The sequence below is a fragment of the Salmo trutta genome, chromosome 16 (assembly GCF_901001165.1).
Source record: "Salmo trutta chromosome 16, fSalTru1.1, whole genome shotgun sequence".
Lineage (NCBI taxonomy): Eukaryota > Metazoa > Chordata > Actinopteri > Salmoniformes > Salmonidae > Salmo > Salmo trutta.
In genome coordinates this window covers 39,315,186-39,335,466 of record NC_042972.1, presented here as the reverse complement: position 1 = coordinate 39,335,466, position 20,281 = coordinate 39,315,186, and the positions used below count along the sequence as shown (strand labels likewise).

Below are 20,281 nucleotides of genomic sequence, written 5' to 3'. Positions count from 1 at the left end.
TAACCCGGAAGCCAGCCCCACCAATGTGTCGCAGGAAACACCGTACACCTGGCAACTGTGTCAGCGTGCACTGCGCCCGGCCCACCACAGGAGTCGCTAGTGCGCGATGGGACAAGGACAACCCTGTCGGCCAAACCCTCCCCTAACCCGAATGACACTGGGCAAACTGTGTGCCGTCCCATGGGTCTCCTGGTCGCGGCCGGCTGCGAAAAAGCCTAGACTCAAACCCAGAATCTCTAGTGGCACAGCTAACACTGCGATGCAGTGCATTAGACTGCTGTGCCACTCGGGAGGCCCCTTCTTTGTGTATTTTGATGTGTGCTTGTGGTTGTCTTGCTGGAACATCCACTTGCGGCCAAGTTTCAGCCTCCTAGCAGAGGCTACCAGGTTTTTGGCTGAAATATCCTGGTACTAGGTAAAGTTCATGATGCCGTTGACGTTAACAAGTTCCCCAGGACCAGTGGAAGCAAAATAGCCCAATAACATCAAAGACCCACCACTATATTTTACAGTAGGTATGAGGTACTTTTTTATATGCTTCAGTTTATTTGAAACCCACCACTGGTGTTTGTGGCTAAAGAGCTCTATTTTCATGTCATCTGATCATGGCACTGTCTGGAGTTTGCTGAACGGCTTTGGCACTCCGATTGGAACTGGTGCTATGGTCAGATGACATTTAATAAAATGGAGCTCTTTGGCCAAGCACACCAGTGATGGGTTTCATGTCGAAATGAGAATGCATAAGGGCAGAATACTTCCTATGACTTCTGTACAGTACACATTGTGCAGGGTTTTCTCTGCATACACCTCCCTGGTGATTTAAACATTAACAACCATAGTTGTTCCCTGGGCCATAAGGATCTACTTGTAAGAACTTTTATAGTACAGATGTAGGATCTTAATTTAAACCAGTTTGCTTTTTTTGTAGGGTCCCGTGTGGCTCAGTTGGTAGAGTATGGTGTTTGCAACGCCAGGGTTGTGGGTTCGATTCCCACAGGGGACCAGTACGGAGTAAAAAAATTATGCATTCACTACTGTAAGTCGCTCTGGATAAGAGCGTCTGCTACATGACTAAAATGTAAAAATGGATGAAACATTTTTCGTAAGGGAAATTGTCTGTAATTTCCACTTTGAAATTTCAACTTCAGAAGCCTTTTAAACTTCAAATATACTACAAGTTCGAAAGTTCTCCTGCAATAGGGTGATCAAATTTAAAATCCTACACCTGTACGAGGGCAGGCCCACTAACTCTCATGCTATCCGTGTACTACAGATGCTCGTCAGTTCCCCATAGAATAGGGTAGATCTATTTCTGTATGGACTCTGCAGCAACAATTAACACATGTCATCTCTATGGCCATGAACAAACATTTCTGTCTGTCATATGATCATGATATTTAGAATGGTCTTGCTAGAAATATACATGATTAGCATACACTGTCAGATAATTCAATGTCCAAAATAATGTAATCTGTGGGTAAGTTCATCAGGCAATGCTAGTTAATACTGTAAACTGTATGTTGTTGAGAAAAAAATGTATAGCCTTTGATACCCAAAACAGCTGTAGGTATCATAAGAACCTCATTGGAATAATGCCTTCACTGTTCCTCATATGGGGTCTATAAAGAGATGGAAGTTTGTGTGTGTGCCATGCTGTGTGACATGGTCAGAAAGACAAAGAAACAGTAGCAACATTGACACAATCACAATTTATGGGACACACAGATATTACGAACAGAGAAAAATGGCATATGTACAAATGCAATATTGTATGAAAACAATCAGTCCTTAAAAAACAATAGCTGAAATACAGCTTTACTTTCATCCATGTAATATACTGTATGTTTCATGATGAACTGATTTATTGAGGACATAAAAAAGTGTCTTTGGAATGTTGAATATGTTATTAGGGGGTTTTGTCGAAATCTAACGGCAGTGCACCATAGAGACTAATATTATTGATCACATTCACCACACACAACTTATGTCTGTCTGTTTTCCTGAATGATAAAATGAGTCTACCTGGTGCAACATTTTCAAAGACACAGTGGTAAGTCAGAACAGAAAAAACATGTTTCAAAATACTACAATAGAAAGTTTGTCTTGATAGAAATAGTGACACACTAAGCCTACTGTACATAATTCTGAAACAAACGTACAGCAGCCCCTCACAACTTATGACAGGCCTCGATTAAAGGCAACAGGATTCAACTCTGATCTCTGCACTAGCCAGTCATATTGATACTTATTTTAAAGCTGCCTATTCAACCTCTTCAATGGTTCAAATAATCTCCATTAATTGAATCACTCTTTTCTCTACTTCTGTTACCCAAATTTGACTTCTTACCTCGAACAGGCGAGTCAAGCAAACAATCACATAAGATCATACAAACAAATGAACCAAGCAATCAATACTTTAAACTACGATGACCCTTTAGTTCAAATGAGTACATTTCAGATCTGCAAGTGTTTAAGATATAGCATATACCTTGATTTATACTTGAATTTGGAAACAGCAACACAAACTGTCAATTTCGGTGATCTGTTGCCCTTTTTTTACTGTGATTTTTTTCTGGACTGCAGTCTGTGTCCCAGCTGTCCAGTCCCCCAAACTCAGTCTAGGCTCGTTCTCTGACGCTACTGAAACCTAATAGAGGCCAGTGATCACAATCTCTTCTTCACATTACAGGCATCGTCATCATCAGTTTCCTCATTGTCATCATCCTGGGGGTGGAGGGTTGGATCAGGTAGGATGGGGTTGGATGTTGAATCTGTGTCAGTGTCAGAGTGCAGTATCCCCAGGTAACTCTGAGGGGGAGATGTATTGGGAATGTGGTGATGGAGGAATGGGGCGGTGGGGGTGTCATTCAGAGCTTGTTCACATTTCGGTGTCGGCAACGGGGGTCTGGGTGGCGGAGTGGCCGTTGGTGGGAGTCTTGTCCAGGGGCTTCTGTGGCTGCAGAGGGGCCACAGACACCAGGGTGTTGGCCTGGTTCTCCTCATCCACCTGGAAACCCTCTTCGGCCTGCAGGCACAACAGAGGAACCATATAGATTCAATTAAAGAAACACTGACGGCAGGCTGAGATGGGCCATAAGTGTTAAGAGGTATAGAGCTTGGACTTACTACTGAAATATTGTGATAACAGTACAGATTCAACTGAAGGAATGGCAAACAATGGCACATCACATACAGTTTGCACTGAGTATTGATTTTAGGACATGTGGCAAGAAAAAGTATGTGAACCCTTTGGAATTACCTGGATTTTTGCATGAATTGGTCATAACATTTGATCTGATCTTCATCTAAGTCACAACAATAGACAAACAGTCTGCTTAAACTAATAACACACAAACAATTATACGTTTCATGTCTTTATTGAACACACAGTGTAAACATTCACAGTGCAGGGTGGAAAAAGTATGTGAATCCTTGGATTTAATAACAGGTTGACCCTCCTTTGGCAGCAATAACCTCAACCAAATGTTTTCTGTAGTTGCGGATCAGACCTGCACAACGGTCAGGAGGAATTTTGGACCATTCCTCTTTACAAAACTGTTTCAGTTCCCCTATTGATGTCTGGTGTGAACCACTCTCTTGAGGTCATGCCACAGCATCTCATTCGGGTTGAGGTCAGGACTCTGACTGGGCCATTCCAGAAGGTGTATTTTCTTCTGTTGAAACCATTCTGTTGTTGATTTACTTCTGTGTTTTGGGTCGTTGTCCTGTTGCATCACCCAACTTCTGTTGAGCTTCAATTGGCGGACAGATAGCCTTACATTCTCCTGCAAAATGTCTTGATAAACATGGCAATTCATTTTTCTGTCAATGATACTGTAGCAAGCTATCCAGGCCCTGAGGCAGCCCCAAACCATGATGCTCCGTCCACCATATTTTACAGTTGAGATGAGGTTTTGATGTTGGTGTGCTGTGCCTTTTTTTTCTCCACACGTAGTGTTGTGTGTTCCTTCCTTCCAAACAACTCAACTTTAGTTTCATCTGTCCACAGAATATTTTGCCAGTATTGCTGTGGAACATTCAGGTGCTCGTTTGCATGCAGACATGCAGAAATGGTTTTTTTTTGACAGCAGTGGCTTCTTCCGTGGTGTTCTCCCATGAAAACCATTCTTGTTTAGTGTTTTACATATTGTAAACTCGTCAACAGAGATGTTAGCATGTTCCAGAGATTTCTGTAAGTCTTTAGCTGACACTCTAGGATTCTTCTTAACCTCATTGAGCATTCTGCGCTGTGCTCTTGCAGTCATCTTTGCAGGACGGCCACTCCTAGGGAGAGTAGCAACAGTGCTGAACTTTCTCTATTTGTAGACATTTTGTCCTACCGTGGACTGATGAATATCAGGGCTTTTAGAGATACTTTTGTAACCCTTTCCAGCTTTATGCAAGTCAACGATTCTTAGTCTTCTGAGATCTCTTTTGTTCGAGGCATGGTTCACATCAGGCAATGCTTCATGTGAATAGCAAACTCTCACATTTTGTGAGTGTTTTTTATATTGCAGGGCAGCTCCAACCAGCATCTCCAATCTCATCTCATTGATTGAACTTGCCTAGTTAAATAAATAAAAAATATTTAAAAAATGTAAATGTACAAATAAAACACAATCACTCTATGATGCAATTTAAACATGTATGGTGGAGACAGGGAGTCTGGGCTGAGGTTAGGAATGTTTGTGTCAATCAGATGAGATTGAGGTTAGTTTATACGATGCCTATGACGATTGACTGTGAAAAGAAGACGCCAAAGGAAGGCAGTTCCACATTCTTTTGTATAAACCAGCACATGGGTGTGGCCCATATGAAAGCTATTTCGGAGAAAAGAAATGTAACATTTGTGGCCACCTGGCATGAGGATGAAATGGAAACAGCAGAGAAGACTTAGAGCTGTTTATGTGAGTGTGGGTTTGAGTGAGGAAGCAACCAAAGGATAGCCTCACCTCAAATCCAGTCATAACATTTTAAATAGACAAGCAACCACACAGTCTTCCCAGTGAACTGGGTCCTTTACACAGTTTTAGTTTTCTATGGGTCTCTCTCATATCATGACCACTCACCAGTCTCGCTCCCTTGGGTGGTGGGCGGTGGGTTTTCAGGTAGTAACCTGCGATGAGCAGAATAGCCAGGAGCAGTCCAGTGAGCAGCAGGGAGACCAGCACTAGCTTGGAGTTCTTCTCCCAGCGAGGAACGGCTTCCTCAAAATCAATCTGGAGAGACGAGGAGAGTTATACACATTAATATCGGGAATTCAGGGTTTTCATAAATAAATGTGAGGGGGACGCAGGGGGGAGGGGGGAAAAGTTCTAAATAGTTATACAAGCAAAGAATCCACAATCCCTGCATGGCTGGAACTATATATGGTCTTTCTTACAAAATACCCTGTGTGAATTACAGCAGTCATCTGCATTTTTCTGGTATAGATTGTACACTGTCACTAGTAATAGCAGGGCCTCTGATGCCATCTGGATCAGGATATTTTACCCCTAGACTGTAGAGCCGGGATGGGCAACTGGCAGCCACCTTCAGTAGACCATGAACCAATTAAAATAGTCGGGGTCTCAACTTCCTGTTGAGAGTTAGAATAATAGAATATACAAGGTGCAATTTTAGAATTTTGTTGTGTAGCTGTGTTGTTTTTTGTCGCACTGCTTTGCTTTATCTTGGCCAGGTCGCAGTTGTAAATGAGAACTTGTTCTCAACTGGCCTACCTGGTTAAATAAAGGTGAAATTAAAATAAATCAAACTCAATTAGCCTGTTAGCAATTTTATTTTAGATTGGTAAATTAGTTTAGCAGCCAGCTATCTAAACTTGTGGTAAGCATGGTTGAATTACTAACCAGGGTACTGCCCATTTTGATCATCAGTTATCATTAAAAACTGGAAACATTTGTCTTCACCGCATGGTAAAGTGTGTAGAACTGCAGTAAAATAGCTGTAAAACTACAAACGCAGACCCACATAATGAGTTATGTTTTTTTTGTGGCCCCTATCAAAGTTGCCCATCCCTGCTGTAGAGGATGACTATAGGCTTTATGTACCCAGGGCTATCGTAAGGCTATACAGTATAGAGATAACTGACTGAGTGGAGAAAGGGCATAATCTCCCAACCCTCCACAGTCTGAACACAAAGGTGCCATTGAACTGACTGACCAACATAATGAGAAAAGTGTGGCTGGGTGCAGCTCACTTAACTGTTTTTAATGTTGCAAGGGGTGTAAGGACGAGTGTATAGATGGAGCACAGAGTGTCTAATGTCAAAGGGACAACGTGGTTGGAGGGAGCATGAGAAGGCGTCACCCATTCCTCATTCCCGCTGGGAACACTCAACACCATGTCCACCGGGGAAAAAAAGGAATTCCAGCTGTTTTTTTTTTCTTTCTTCTGTTTGTCATGCAGCATCTTCCCGGCAGTTTGGAGCCGTGAGTGAGGAATCATGTCTGTGGTGGAGGCGTGTCTCCTTGTTTATTTCACTGTGGTTATATCAGGAGCCAAATCAGCACTGTGACTTTTCCTCACTTACCACTGTGCACAAATTAAAGCCCTTTATTGTAGGTGTGACTGCAGTGGCCACTGAACGTAATGTCTTTCTCATGATTCAGGCATGGAAGTGTACGTGGTGTGAATTATGTGAACTTCATATGTGGAATTGGAATAATGTGTTGTTTTCCTGGTATTTTAATTAGAAATAAAGAGAAGTGAGACTCTACCTTGTCTTTTATATTGTCATTGTTGAACTTCTCTGCCATTCCTTGAGCATCAGCTGTAAGAAGAGAATATGATTTGGTTCATATTTTTTCAACAACAGACTATCGGAGTTGTCCCACATAAAAAGCAGAGGAGGAGACTGACCTTCTATGTATTGGCCAAAGATCAGGATTTCATTAGAGTTGTCCTCCTGAAAGACCTCCAGTTTACAGTCGACCCCACACAGGTGCTCCAGAACACTTTCAATTTTAGACCTGGTCTCCTCCTGTGGAAAGACTAGTTGGATTAATAAACAGTGTTTGCACTTGGCTACAGAACTTCTCGTTAGTCCTTGTCATTTAGATAACTGAAGTGTGAATTGTCTTCCCGAAGTGTGCTCACATACAGTACATTATTGTGCATACACATTCACAACTATGGCTCTTTAGAAATGTATACCCTGAAAGGAACTTACCTCATCCCATATTTCCCTCTTTCCCATAAGACAAAAAATGATACCAAAACCTTGTGCAATTATACTCCACACTATGTAACATGATCCAAATAGAGCCACCAGCCCCCACAGACAGCTCTGATCAAACCCTTGATCCCAGCCCCAGAGTGGACAGCTGGCCTCATTACAAAGCTCACGGCTCTGTGCCAAGGAAACTAGACTGCTCTCAAGGCCTCATCTGCTATGGCACTCAGAGCATGTAGAATATAATGCATGTACAGCACACAAACTATAATCTTATTTTCAAGTACTCTCTGCAAGGGGTTAGAATTGAAGGGTGAGGGGTCATTGGATGACATTATGTATTTGATAACATAAAGTAGGCTATCATTCAGGAATGTTCTATTAGAAGTTTGAGTAGTTGCTGTTCGCTCAAGGTAAAACATGTTTTACCTCCAGCCCCTGATGCAGCTATATTGTGTAGTGCACCATTTACCTCAGAATTGTATCAGTATTCATCAGTAATTTGTTTTTAATTGAAAACATTTTTTTTATATATCTAAATATGATCCTCATATGATTGGAAACATACATGGATGTGTCATTAAGATCCCCCACTTCAAAGGAAATGTGGTGTCTAACCCGGATGAAGCCAATCAAGTCATAAAGCTTAGTCTGGTGTAAGAGTGTGCGTGTCACTGATTACATGCCATGCTGCAGGGGCTTTCCAATGCAAGCCTAAATGGAGAAAGAGTGGGGGGAGCTCGGTCCCATTCAATACTGTTACATAGGCCTCTTAGAGGAGTCTATCCCCCATTATTCAGGGAACCATTTAATACAATTTAATCTTGACAGATCAGAGGAGCAGGAGCTCCAGACGGCAGGCAGACAGACACAGCTGAGAAATGCCAGACATCCCTTCCCTTACATGGCCCGACCTTCACGGAGCGGAATCCCTGTTAGCCCAGCCGGCACTGCCCCAAGACGCTGAGAAATCACTTTGATACATACGCTACAGCAGCAGCCCCACCACCGCCCAGCCACCCTTCACGCCAAACCTTTCAACACGTTCTTCTCGCCCTCTCTGGACCTCTCTCCTGAGTTGTAACAAACAATTTTGACTCCCCCTCCTCACCTGGCAGGCAAAACTAGGGAGAAGGGCTGGTGTGCCACTTGCCTCCTCGAAAACTGCCCACTGGAGACATATTAATCACTGCTGATTAATGAAGAGGAATTTCCTTCTTAGCTCATGTGCAATGGTCTGAAAAGGGGCAAATTGAAAGTGGCATCTCTGTAAACAAACTCCTTTTCCTTTTTCCTGTTATGATTTTGCTTCAAGACCCAGTCATCTGTAACTTCTTACTCTGACCATCTTAGCTTCCGCTCACATTTTCCACCTTGAGACTACCCTCTGGATACAGTTTGAACTGAGGTGGACACTGCTGCGAAGAGTGTTTCCTGAATGTCAGATCAGGAATGCAGGGGATTTTCCTTTGGTGAGGTGTGTCCATACATGTGCGTGTGTGCGTGCGTACCTGTGGCGTGGACAGTACTTACACAGCTGGACGAGGCCTTTAGTTTCAGACTTACTGCATCTCTGTCCTGGGCTGCTTCTTTATCAACACACATCACACCAGCCTGTGCAGAGAGACCAGGCCACCTCAGTTAGACTGAACTTGGATTGGGTGGTATAAAAAATACAAATAATATGATAATTGTTTTTGTACTTTTTACCCCTTTTTCACCCCAATTTTGTGATATTCAATTGGTAGTTAGTCTTGTCCCATTGCTGCAACACAGTGCATGCTTAACCCAGAAGCTAGTCACACGAATGTGTCAGAGGAAACACCGTAACAACTGGTGACTGAAGTCAGCGTGCATGCACCTGGCCCGCCACAAGGAGCCACTAGAGCGCAATGGGACAAGGACATAACCCTCCGCTAACCCAGACAACACTGGGCCAATTGTGCGCCGCGTCATGGGTCTCCCGGTCGCGGCCAGCAGCGACACAGCCCAGTATTGAACCCGGGACTGTAGTCACGCCTCTAGCACTGCGATGCAGTGCCTTAGACCGCTGCGCCACTCGGGAGGCCCAATTTGGATGGTATTGTCACTGCACTCTAGGATCACCTCTGGGATGAGCACAATGTCACTTGACTGGTAGGTCAGAATCTGCTGGGGAGCCTGGGTCTCCTGGTCGTCTGTGGTTGCTGCTTCACCAGCCTTCCCTGTGGCCTCCCTCATGGTCTCCTCTACCACCTCGGTGACTGGAGCCGCTGTGGTGTCATCTAAAATGTCTGAGAGGTATGAGAGGTCCAGCCCAGGAATACTGGGGAATACAATGGTCTGGACAAAGAGTGTATCTGCTTCTGAAAAAAAGGATTAGGGTTAGGGCCAATGTCCAATTGTATTTAATTCATTGTTGACAAAAAATTATGGGATGAGCCTATAGGACGGCATATAAATACAGCAACACCCATAGTGGCTCTGTGGAGATAATGTGCTAATGGATAAGTTTCTTACCTTCATCTGACTGTTGTGTAGTATCAATGTCGTCCCCACGAATGACTCCAGCATCATTCACTGGCCGTGTGGGCCCAGTAACAACCTCATATTCTGCAACTACGCCACCTGGAAGAGAACAACATTTGGATAACTTATACTATAACACTTGCATCCCAACATGTACTGTAGCTACTATGACAACTTTGTCACAACAATGATGTCCAATCCTGAAAGAGTAGAGTCTTCTGTGTCACTTAGCTTGAAGGTTGCTATTCTAATTTACACCAAGCTACATGGTCATTTGTATTGACTTTTACATGACATTGTTTTTCCAAGCTATGCTCAACTGAGCCCAGACCTATCCTGGCTAATATCACCACATTAATTCTACAGCATGTGTGCAAACAGACTTGACTTAGCACCTGGACTTGCATAACTGATAGCATCAGTATAATACAGGAAGGCACAATTTATACTACAATGTTTACACATGTATCAGAAAAGGGGGGATTATGGGCCAAGTGTTTAAATTGTGCAGTATTAGCAATAGTAAATAAGAGTGGTAGCAGCAATTGTGATGTGTGTGTGTGCATGCATGTGTGCTAAGGGACGGAGAGTCAGTGCAGGTCGTCAGTCCAGTTCAAGTGTACAACAGTCTGATGGCTTTTAGATAGAAACTGTTGCAGACCATGCTCCGATACCGTCTGTCCGATGGTAAGGGAGTGAACAGCTCGAGTGGGGTCCTTGATGATGCTGCGGGACTTCCTCAGTAACTGTTTCAAGTAGATGTCCCGGATGCGTGGGAACACGGCCCCAGTGCAAATAAACGTTCTCTTGTCGCCGCCAGCCAGGGAGCCTGACCCCAGACACACTCCCGCTGGGATGGTAGGTACGAGCCTCCGAGGGAAATTTCCCTCTGGTCTAATGACAGACATTATCAGAGCTATGTAGCAAGTACACTGGCTTTAATACATAGGCCTCTGTGTCATTTACTGGAAATGGAAGTTATATTATTACACTCTTTAAAGTCTTAGTATGTGCATTCATGTCCTCATACCCAGTTAGCTATGTAGCTGGACAGACAAATAAGATTCTTTCTTCTTCAAAACTACATAACTACTCATGTGGATTAATATACACTGAACAAAAACATAAACGCAACATGTGACGTGTTTGTCCCATGTTTTATGAGCTGAAATAAATGATCCCAGAAATGTTTCATTCACACAAATTTTGTTCACATCCCTGTTAGCGAGCATTTCTCCTTTGCCAAGATAATCCATCCACCTGACAGGTGTGGCATATCAAGAAGCTGATTAAACAGCATGATCGTTACACAGGTTTGCATTGTGCTGGCCACAATAAAAGGCCACTCTAAAATGTGCTGTTTTGTCACACAACACAATGTTTTGAGAGAGTGCAATTGGCATACTGACTGCAGGAATGTCCACCAGAGCTGTTGCCAGAGAATTGAATGTTCATTTCTCTACCATAAGCTGACCTCTAACATCGTTTTAGAGAATTTGGCAGTGTCTCCAACCAGCCTCAGAACTGCAAACCATGTGCATGGTGTCGTGTGGGCGAGCGGTTTGCTGATGTTCAACAATGTGAACAGAGTGTCCCATGATGGCGACGGGCTTATGGTATGGGCAGGCATAAGCTACTGACAATGAATGCAATTGCATTTTATTGATGGCAATTTGAATGCATAAAAATACAGTGATGAGATTCTGTTGCCCATTGTGAGCCCCATTTTTTAAAAGATATCTTTGACCAACAGATGCATATCTGTATTCCCAGTCATGTGAAATCCATAGATTACTGCCTAATGAATATATTTCAATTAACTTATTTCCTCATATGAACTATAACTCAGTAAAAAATTTGAAATTGTTGCATGTTGTTTTTATATTTGTTTCATAACACCTGCACCGCTTTAACACTCTCGAAAATGAACTTATTTCTAAACCCTTGAAGCATTTGATATTTCAATAACCCGACCATCAAAGATGGTATGTCTAAAGTCTTCTTTGCCAGGCGTTATGCTATAAGAGAGGTGCCACTCACTGCTAAAAGAGGGTAAGGATATCTCTCCAGTGTGTAACACCCATTATCCTCCAACAGGGTGAAACCATGGGCATATAAACGCCATGGCAAGTTTTAAAGTGAAATATAATGTGAAATATAAGTCCCTTGTGCCCGTCTGTGCCTGTAAGTGGGGCCTTTTGAATGAGGGTCTTGATATATCACTGATACCCTTACATGGGGATGGCCATGTCTTTTAGACTAATGGGATTTGATAGTGACTCCATCTCAGTCCCAGCTCTCACATGCCATGAAGAAGTAATAGGAGAGCTGTGCTTCCCTAGACGACACCAGTGCCAGTTTCAGACTCATTAGTCAGTGGAATACACAATATCAAATCATCTAGGTGAATTACGTTTCCATCTAGCTAGCCTGTTAAACATCTGAACTCCTTGCTGGAATATACTACTGCTTTACTGAAATTGTTGGCTCACAGTGATGTTGAATTAATACGTTTTTTTCCCAAAAATTGTTTTTTTACTACTTCTACCCATCAGGCCCTCTGAGGTGAAAGCCTGTTTTACGTGATGTGCCAATTTAAATTTTCAAGTAAGTTATTGTTGTGGGTTGAATCAGGTTCAGACTTAATAGTTTGTACTATTGAATGCTACTATTGTCAGCTACTACGGGCAGTGCTAATACAGTGGATACCATGCTGGGCGGTGTATGTTTAATAGACTAAACATGACATAGATCGTACTGGTATAAAAAAACACTAATAAGCCATGCATCTGACTCCCTTTTTCCTGAGATTGAACATGTTTACTGAGATACTAATGGCCCCCTCCTTTCCCTTTCCACTCCTCTCACACAACGTCATTACCTCACCCACTAGGCATTATGATAATTCTGTAGATCTCATTACATATCTCTCCTCCCTACCCTCCCTGTCATTTCCCCATACAGTAACACATTGTTGTTTTCTGGTTAAAGCCACATAAGTATTGTCCAAACAAGAACAGGTCATAGCCATTCTAAAATAAAAGTCTGTAGAATAATTGGCAGGGTTTTGGATAGGCTACTGTATCACTAGGTTGGACATTTCCAACTGTCTTTCCAACGTGTTTGCTTATGGAATTTAACATTTACAGTCAGTTGTTGCAGTGTGTTAAATGTGTGTTGCATTGATTGGATTGGCTAAATCCGTATGATAAGCAGGTGCCACAAGTGTCAAACAGTCAGCGTGCCGTGTAAACAGGTGAGTCAACAGTACTGAGGGAGGTTCTCACACTGGTATACGTAGGCTAGCAACTGTTAATACAGGTGTCACTTGTGTTTGGTTTTTCCTGCAATTTTGTGGCAATTGAATTGTGTTTACTAATGGATACCCTGAAGCCCAAGGCAAAAAAAGAAGAGACTACGAATTATCTCGTTTGAATGACTTAGGATCTCGTTTAAGGGACTTAGTAAAAAAATATATACAGAGCCTTTATAAAGTATTTACACCCCTTAACTTTTTCCACATTTTGTTGTGTTACAGCCTGAATTTAAAATTGCTAACATTTTGATTTTGTGTCACTAGCCTACACACAATACCCCATATTGTCAAAGTGGAAGTAAGTTTTTAGAAATGTGTTCAAATTCATTAAAAATGATAAACTGAAATGTCTCGAGTCAATACGTACTCAAACCCTTTGTTTTGACAAGCCTAAATAAGTTCAGGAGTACAAATTTGCTTAACAAGTCATATAATAATTTGCATGGACTCACTCTGTGCAGCAATAGTGTTTAACATTATTTTTTTCTGACTAACTCATCTCTGTACCCCACACATACAATGATCTATAAGGTCCATCAGTCAAGCAGTGAATGTCAAACACAGATTCAACCACAAAGACCAGGGAGGTTTTCCAATGCCTCGCAAAGAAGGGCGCCTATTGGTAGATGGTTAAAAAAAAAAGAAGCAGACTTTGAATATCCCTTTGAGCATGGTGAAGTTATTAATTACACTTTGGATGGTGTATCGATACACCCAGTCACTACAAAGACACAGGTGTCCTTTCTAACTCAGTTTGCTGGAGAGGAAGAAAACCGCTCAGGGATTTCACCATGAGGCCAATGGTGACTTTAAAACCATTACAGAGTTGAATGGCTGTGATAGGAAAAAACTGAGGATGGATCAACAACACTGTAGTTACTCCACAATACTAATGTAAATGACAGAGTGAGAAGAAGGAAGTCTGTATAGAATAAGAATTATTCCAAAACATGTTTCCTGTTTCCAACAAGGCTCTAAAGTAAAACTGCAAAAAATGTGACAAAGAAATTAATTTTATGTCCTGAATACACAGTATTATGTTTGGGACAAATCCAACACAACACATCACTGAGTACCACTCTTCATATTTTCAAGCATGGTGGTGGCTGCATCATGTTATGAGTATGCTTGTCATCAGCATGGACTAGAGTTTGTTAGGACAAAAATAAACAGAATAGAGCTAAGTACAGGCAAAATCCTAGAGGAAAACCTGGTTCAGTCTTCTTTCCAACAGAAACTGGGAGACAAATTCACCTTTCAGCAGTCCATTAACCTAAAACACAAGGCCAAATATACTCTGGAGTTGCTTACCAAAATGTCATTGAATGTTCTTGAGTGGCCTAGCTAGAATTGTGTCTTAAATCGTCTTGAAAATCTATGGCAAGACTTGAAAATGACTGTCTAGCAATAATCAACAACCAACTTGACAGAGCTTGAAGAATAAAAAAAAGTATAATGTGCTGTAATCGCAGCTGTTATCGCTGCCAAAGGTCTTGACTCAAGGGGTTGAATTCTTATCTAATCAAGATACAGTATATTTCTTATTTTTTTAAATTATTATTATAATATATTTTTTTACAATTGTTAGAATTTGTATTCCATTTTGACAGAGTATTTTGTGTAGATCATTGACAAAAAAATGACAATTAAATCAATTTTAATCCCACCTTGTAACACAACAAAATGTGTAAAAAGTCCAAGGGGTGTGAATACTTTCTGAAGGCACTGTATTAACACTGAGAACACCTTCCTAATATTCTGTTGCACCCCCTTTTGCTATCAGAACAGCCTCAATTTGTCGGGCTTGGACTCTACAAGGTGTCGTCTGACACCTACTACCATACTCCGTTCAAAGGCACTTAAATCTTTCGTCTTGCACATTGACCCTCTGAATGGCACACATACACAATCCATGTCTCAAGGCTTAAAATTCCTACTTTAACCTGTCTCCTCCCCTTCATCTACACTGATTAAAGTGGATTTAACAAGTGACATCAATAAGGGATCATAGCTTTTACCTGGATTCACCTAGTGAGTCTACTGTCATGGAAAGAGCAGGTGTTCCTAATATGTATATACACTACCGCTCAAAAGATTGGGGTCACTTAGAAATGTCCTTGTCTTTGAAAGAGAAGCAAATATTTTGTCCATTAAAACAACATCAAAATGATCAGAAATACAGTGTAGACATTGTTAATGTTGTAAATGACTATTGTAGCTGGAAACGGCTGATTTTTAATGGAATATCTACATAGGCGTACAGAGGCCCATTATCAGCAACCTGTGTTCCAATGGCACATTGTGTTAGCTAATCCAAGTTTATCATTTTATCAGAAACCCCTTTTTCAATTATGTTAGCACAGCTAAAAACTGTTGTCCTGATTAAAGAAGCAATAAAACTGGCCTTTAGACAGGTTGATTATTTGGAGCATCAGCATTTGTGGGTTCGATTACAGGCTCAAAATAGCCAGAAACAAAGAACTTTCTTATGAAGCTCATGAGTCTATTCTTGTTCTGAGAAATGAAGGCTATTCCATGCGGGGAATTGCCAAGAAACTGAAGATCACGTACAACACTGTGTACTACTCCCTTCACAGAACAGCGCAAACTGGCTCTAACCAGAATAGAAAGAGGAGTGGGAGGCCCCGGTGCAGAACTGAGCAAGAGGACAAGTACATTAGAGTGTCAAGTTTGAGAAACAGATGCCTCACAAGTCCTCAACTGGCAGCTTTATTAAATAGTACCCGCAAAACACCAGTCTCAACGTCAACAGTGAAGAGACGACTCCGGGATGCTGGCCTTCTAGGCAGAGTTCCTCTGTTCAGTGTCTGTGTTCTTTTGCCCATCTTAATCTTTTCTTTTTATTGGCAAGTCTGAGATATGGCTTTTTCTTTGCAACTCTGCCTAGAAGGCCAGCATCCCGGAGTCGCCTCTTCACTGTTGACGTTGAGACTGGTGTTTTGCGGGTAGTATTTAATGAAGCTGCTTACATAGGATGAGAAACAATACTCCGAGCCACAGCTCCATACTACTTGTCAGACAGAGAACTGATACTATATACTCGTTGTTGGGATGGGATTGGCTCGGGCGGGTTCAGTGGGTAGCTTTTGACCATTCGTATAGATTCTTCATGTCTAGCCCATTGTTAAAATATTTTTGGTCCAAATTGGATGTTAGGTACTATATTTATTGAATATTATATGAATCGTATAAATTAAAATTGCCAATTTTTAGATGCAATCAATTGGCTTAATTTCTCAGAGATCAAATTATATTTCAACAAAATAATGTTGCATGAATGCTAATCTTAACAGAAACGATTTCAGAACAATCTGAGATGGTAGGTGTCAATCCTTTTTCTTGTGCTTTTAGAGGTGGAACGATGCTGAATAAAACCTCACTCTACTGGTAATTCTAGTCACTCTTCAGGTTTCTCTTGTGTATGACACTATAGTACATCTCTCCTAGTGGACCTAAGGAATTTGCGTCTGAAAGTGCTGCTTTTAGTGGCTGAGGAATGTGACATTGGACCTCAGTCCCTCGGGGTATAAACACAGCATTGCAGCTCTTGCCTCTGAAACAGCAGAATCCTGACTTGCCAACTTTATCTCTGTGTCTGTCCCAGAACCAACCCAGACATCTTTTCCCTGGCATTAAACCCAGAAAGAGGATGGAGGATCTCATGTTTTCAATCAGGCCCTAATGCTGCACCCATGGCTGCCCCACCCTGAGGTTATGACAGCTAAGTGCTGGGGACTTCAGTCATGATTCAGTACACACGACATCTGTTTCTACTTGTGTATGTATTTCACTCCACCGATTGTCCGTTACAGTTTCACTGCTGTATACATTATCTTAAATGTTCCTGTCTAGACAGAGTAAATAAGAAAAGGTTTGGACATAGATTCAGTCCTAAGAGAATCACAAGGAGATCTCATATCTCCTGCAGACTAATTACTAACATGCCTCTGGAGGTGATATTGAATAACAGTCATGTCCAGACTGGACTAAACAACATCAGGACACTCAAAAGGAAAGATGGGCTTGCCTTTAACAAAAAACAGAATGCTTTTACATTTAGAATGATTCATTTCTTTTGGTCAATTTTTTTCTTCTTTTTCAACTCTTATTAGCTCAGCAGAACTGGGTGGAAAAGCAGCCTACTTCTCATTAGGAATAGCCCAACATTATTATCACAAGTCCATGTGTTGTCTCTGAGATAAAAACAAATCTGCTTAATTCTGCTACGGGGCGGCAGGTAGCCTAGACCGTTGGGCTAGTAACCGAAAGGTTGCTAGATCGAATCCCCGAGCTGACAAGGTAAAAACCTGTCATTCTGCCTCTAAACAAGGCAGTTAACCCACCCATTGTAAATAAGAATTTGTTCTTAACTGACTTGCCTAGTTAAATAAAGGTAAAATAAATGTGTGTATACCTGAGTAGGTATTTACAAGCAACCCCTGGCTCAGATTGGGTGCTGGGTTTTCAGCCGTAGGCCATTTCAGCCGTAGGCCATTTGTGTTCAGTAGATGTTGCTAAAACAATATCTATGATTCACATAATTACAGGCCCTGAGGTCAGGTCAAGTTCTCTCTGAAACTAGTAAGCCTCCTTAAACCAAGGAAAAGCATATGGCTTAAATCCTTTGTAGTGTGTTTACAAACACAACCTCTAGAAATGTTAGAGACTTCAGTTAAGAAAACAAGGTGGTTTTACTCAAATTCAAACTCAGACCGGCAGGCATTTACAATCTCATCATGTGAAGCTGTAATAAGGTGGAGAGATTGCAGATGAGATCCATCTATTCTCTGTTTTGTTTAGTTGAACTTTTAGAGGTGACATTAAAAAGTTACAATTGCATCAAGTTCTGGGGTTCCACAACACCTTAGTAGATTCCCTCTTTGAATCGTTTCTCTAACCCCATCTCTCACAAGCCCCTCCTACTACAGCTACTGTATGCCAGTGTCTTTTAGTTCTGACTCAATCCAGCGTACTACAGTAATTCTGCGTAGTGCTAACATAATACAGCCCTCTCTCTTCCACATCTCTAAAGTTGATGGTAGCACCCAGCGATAAAACAAATTGTATAAATATGAATTTGTTTGAAAGCAAAAAGACTTCTTCTCAGGAAATATAGTCTTTAAACAAACTATAGACTGCTTTGTTCTTTTCCCTTCTTTTCTCACTCTCGCCATCTTTCTCCCTCTCTGTTTCTCTGTCCCTACTGTTCCTCTTGCTTCTCCTGTTGCTTTTCCACCTCTTGCACCCATGCATTCTCCCTCACACTGCTTGGAACAACTGTAAGGCATTCTGGTACCAGTAATTTATGTCAGCTAGCTTGGCATGGCATTGTGATGTTCATCTTTTCATTGAATGGGTAGTTATATTAAATAAGTGTCCACGCATTCTTAAGATTCAAGATTTTGTAAGATACAATACCAGTCAAAAGTTTTTTCTTTATTTTGACTATTTTCTACATTGTAAAATAATAGTGAGACATCAAAATTATGAAATAACACATATGGAATCGTGTAGTAACCAAAAAAGTGTTAAACAAATCAAAATATATTTTATATTTGAGAATCTTAAGAAGTAGCCACCCTTTGCCTTGATGACAGCTTTGCACACTCTTGGCATTCTCTCAACCAGCTTCATGAGGTAGTCACCTGGAATGCATTTCAATTAACAGGTGTGCCTTGTTAAAAGTTAATTTGTGGAATTTCTTTCCTTCTTAATGGGTTTGAGCCAATCAGTTGTGTTGTGACAAGGTAGGGGTGTTATACAGAAGATAGCCCTATGGCTACCACAGCATTCTGCAGCGATACCATCTGGTTTGCGCTTAGTTGGACTATCATTTGTTTTTTGACAGGACAATGACCCAACACAGCTCCGGGCTGTGTGAGGGCAATTTGACCAAGAAGAAGAGTGATGGAGTGCTGCATCAGATGACCTGGCCTCCAAAATCACCCAACCTCAACCCAATTGAGATGGTTTGGGATGAGTGGGCCCACAGAGTGAAGGAAAAGCAGCCAACAAGTGCTCAGCATATGTGGGAAATCCTTCAAGACTGTTGGAAAAGCATTCCAGGTGAAACTGGTTGAGAGAATGCCAAGCGTGTGCAAAGTTATCGTCAATGCAAATTGGTGGCTACTTTGAAGAATCTAAAATCGAAAATATATTTGGATTTGTTTAACACCTTTTTGGTTAAGACATTATTCCATATCTGTTATTTCATAGTTTTGATGTCTTCACTATTATTATACAATGTAGAAAATAATCAAAATAAAAAAAAACCTTGAATGAGTAGGTGTGTCCAAACTTTTGACTGGTACTGTATAATGATTCCTTTTCAACATTAATCTACATGCATGTGTTCCTCAGATCGAGGCACTTTCCATAGCTGAACCAGTTGTCTTCTACTCGTAGAAATAGAATCTGATACTTCCACTACCATTGACATCATTTGTAATAAATCCCATCAACATGGCATGAGTTTGAGATGAAACAAATTACTATCTCAATATGTCATCCTCCACGGCAACAAAAGTCTAATGCAATTAAGTATAACATAAATAACTGCTATTGTTGTAATGTTAGTTTAAATGCCGTTTGGTGTTGCCATCAGAACAAAGACATATGGCTCAAAGTTCAAGTGGAGATAGTACAGGATTGGGAGCTTTAGCCTGCTATCAGGCATGTTTCCAGTGTTTATGTTCCAGACAATAGCTTCTATTCTGCCATGTAAAGACTAGTCTATACTCTAGGCACAGTGATTGCAAAGATACTTCTGAAGAGTCTCTAGCTTGACCCTCCCTATCTCTGCAGATGGCCATGCTTTCTTTCAACTTCAGCTTGGAACGCCTGGATGTATGAGGTTTTACTTACCGTGAAGGAGTGTGGCGATGAAAAGCAAAGCGAAAGCTATCATTTTGTGGGTCTCATTCATTCTCCTTTTGGATGCTGCTGCTAACATTCTCCTCCTGTCCAGTGTGAATGTGTGAGAGAGAAGGAGGGTTTCCTCCTATCATGAGCGGGGCAGATAAAGCGCCACTTTTGCTCTGGCACTTTTATATGGCTCTCCTCCCTCGCTGAGGCTCAACCCCACACCCCTTCTCTCACTGGTTAATGCTATCTTCCTTAGGGGGGGGCAAGGCAGAAGGAGGGAGAAGAAGAGAAAAATGGGGTGTATAGTTGAACGTAGTTTGAAAATCTGTTATTTTGTTCTACAAATTATGTTGGCTAATTAATAACTTCAAAGTTAGAATGCCTGCGGTTTATAAAAT

At 41.5% G+C, this 20,281-nt stretch overlaps 1 protein-coding gene and 1 long non-coding RNA gene across 4 annotated transcripts in view; one reads left to right on the top strand and one right to left on the bottom strand.

Moving 5' to 3' along the window:
• Window positions 1-6,718, top strand: part of LOC115150741 (uncharacterized) — a 34,926-nt gene extending 28,208 nt beyond the window's left edge. For both annotated transcript variants that reach the window (XR_003867156.1, XR_003867154.1), the window contains exon 4: window positions 6,409-6,718. This is a non-coding gene — a long non-coding RNA (uncharacterized LOC115150741). The remainder of the gene's footprint in view (window positions 1-6,408) is intronic.
• On the bottom strand, window positions 1,691-20,061 carry LOC115150740 (hematopoietic progenitor cell antigen CD34). Of its 2 annotated transcripts, none has more exons than XM_029694339.1 (8): window positions 19,884-20,061; window positions 9,674-9,781; window positions 9,281-9,519; window positions 8,708-8,788; window positions 6,862-6,982; window positions 6,720-6,772; window positions 5,070-5,219; window positions 1,691-3,025 (listed from the first exon to the last, which is right to left on the bottom strand). In XM_029694339.1, the coding sequence occupies exons 1-8, from the start codon at window positions 19,969-19,971 to the stop codon at window positions 2,879-2,881; spliced, it is 987 nt and encodes a 328-aa protein (XP_029550199.1). In that variant the 5' UTR covers window positions 19,972-20,061; the 3' UTR covers window positions 1,691-2,878. The 2 variants fall into 2 exon arrangements, with proteins under 2 accessions (XP_029550199.1, XP_029550200.1); XM_029694340.1 differs by having other exon boundaries at window positions 9,281-9,516.
• Between the last annotated feature and the right edge of the window lie 220 nt (window positions 20,062-20,281).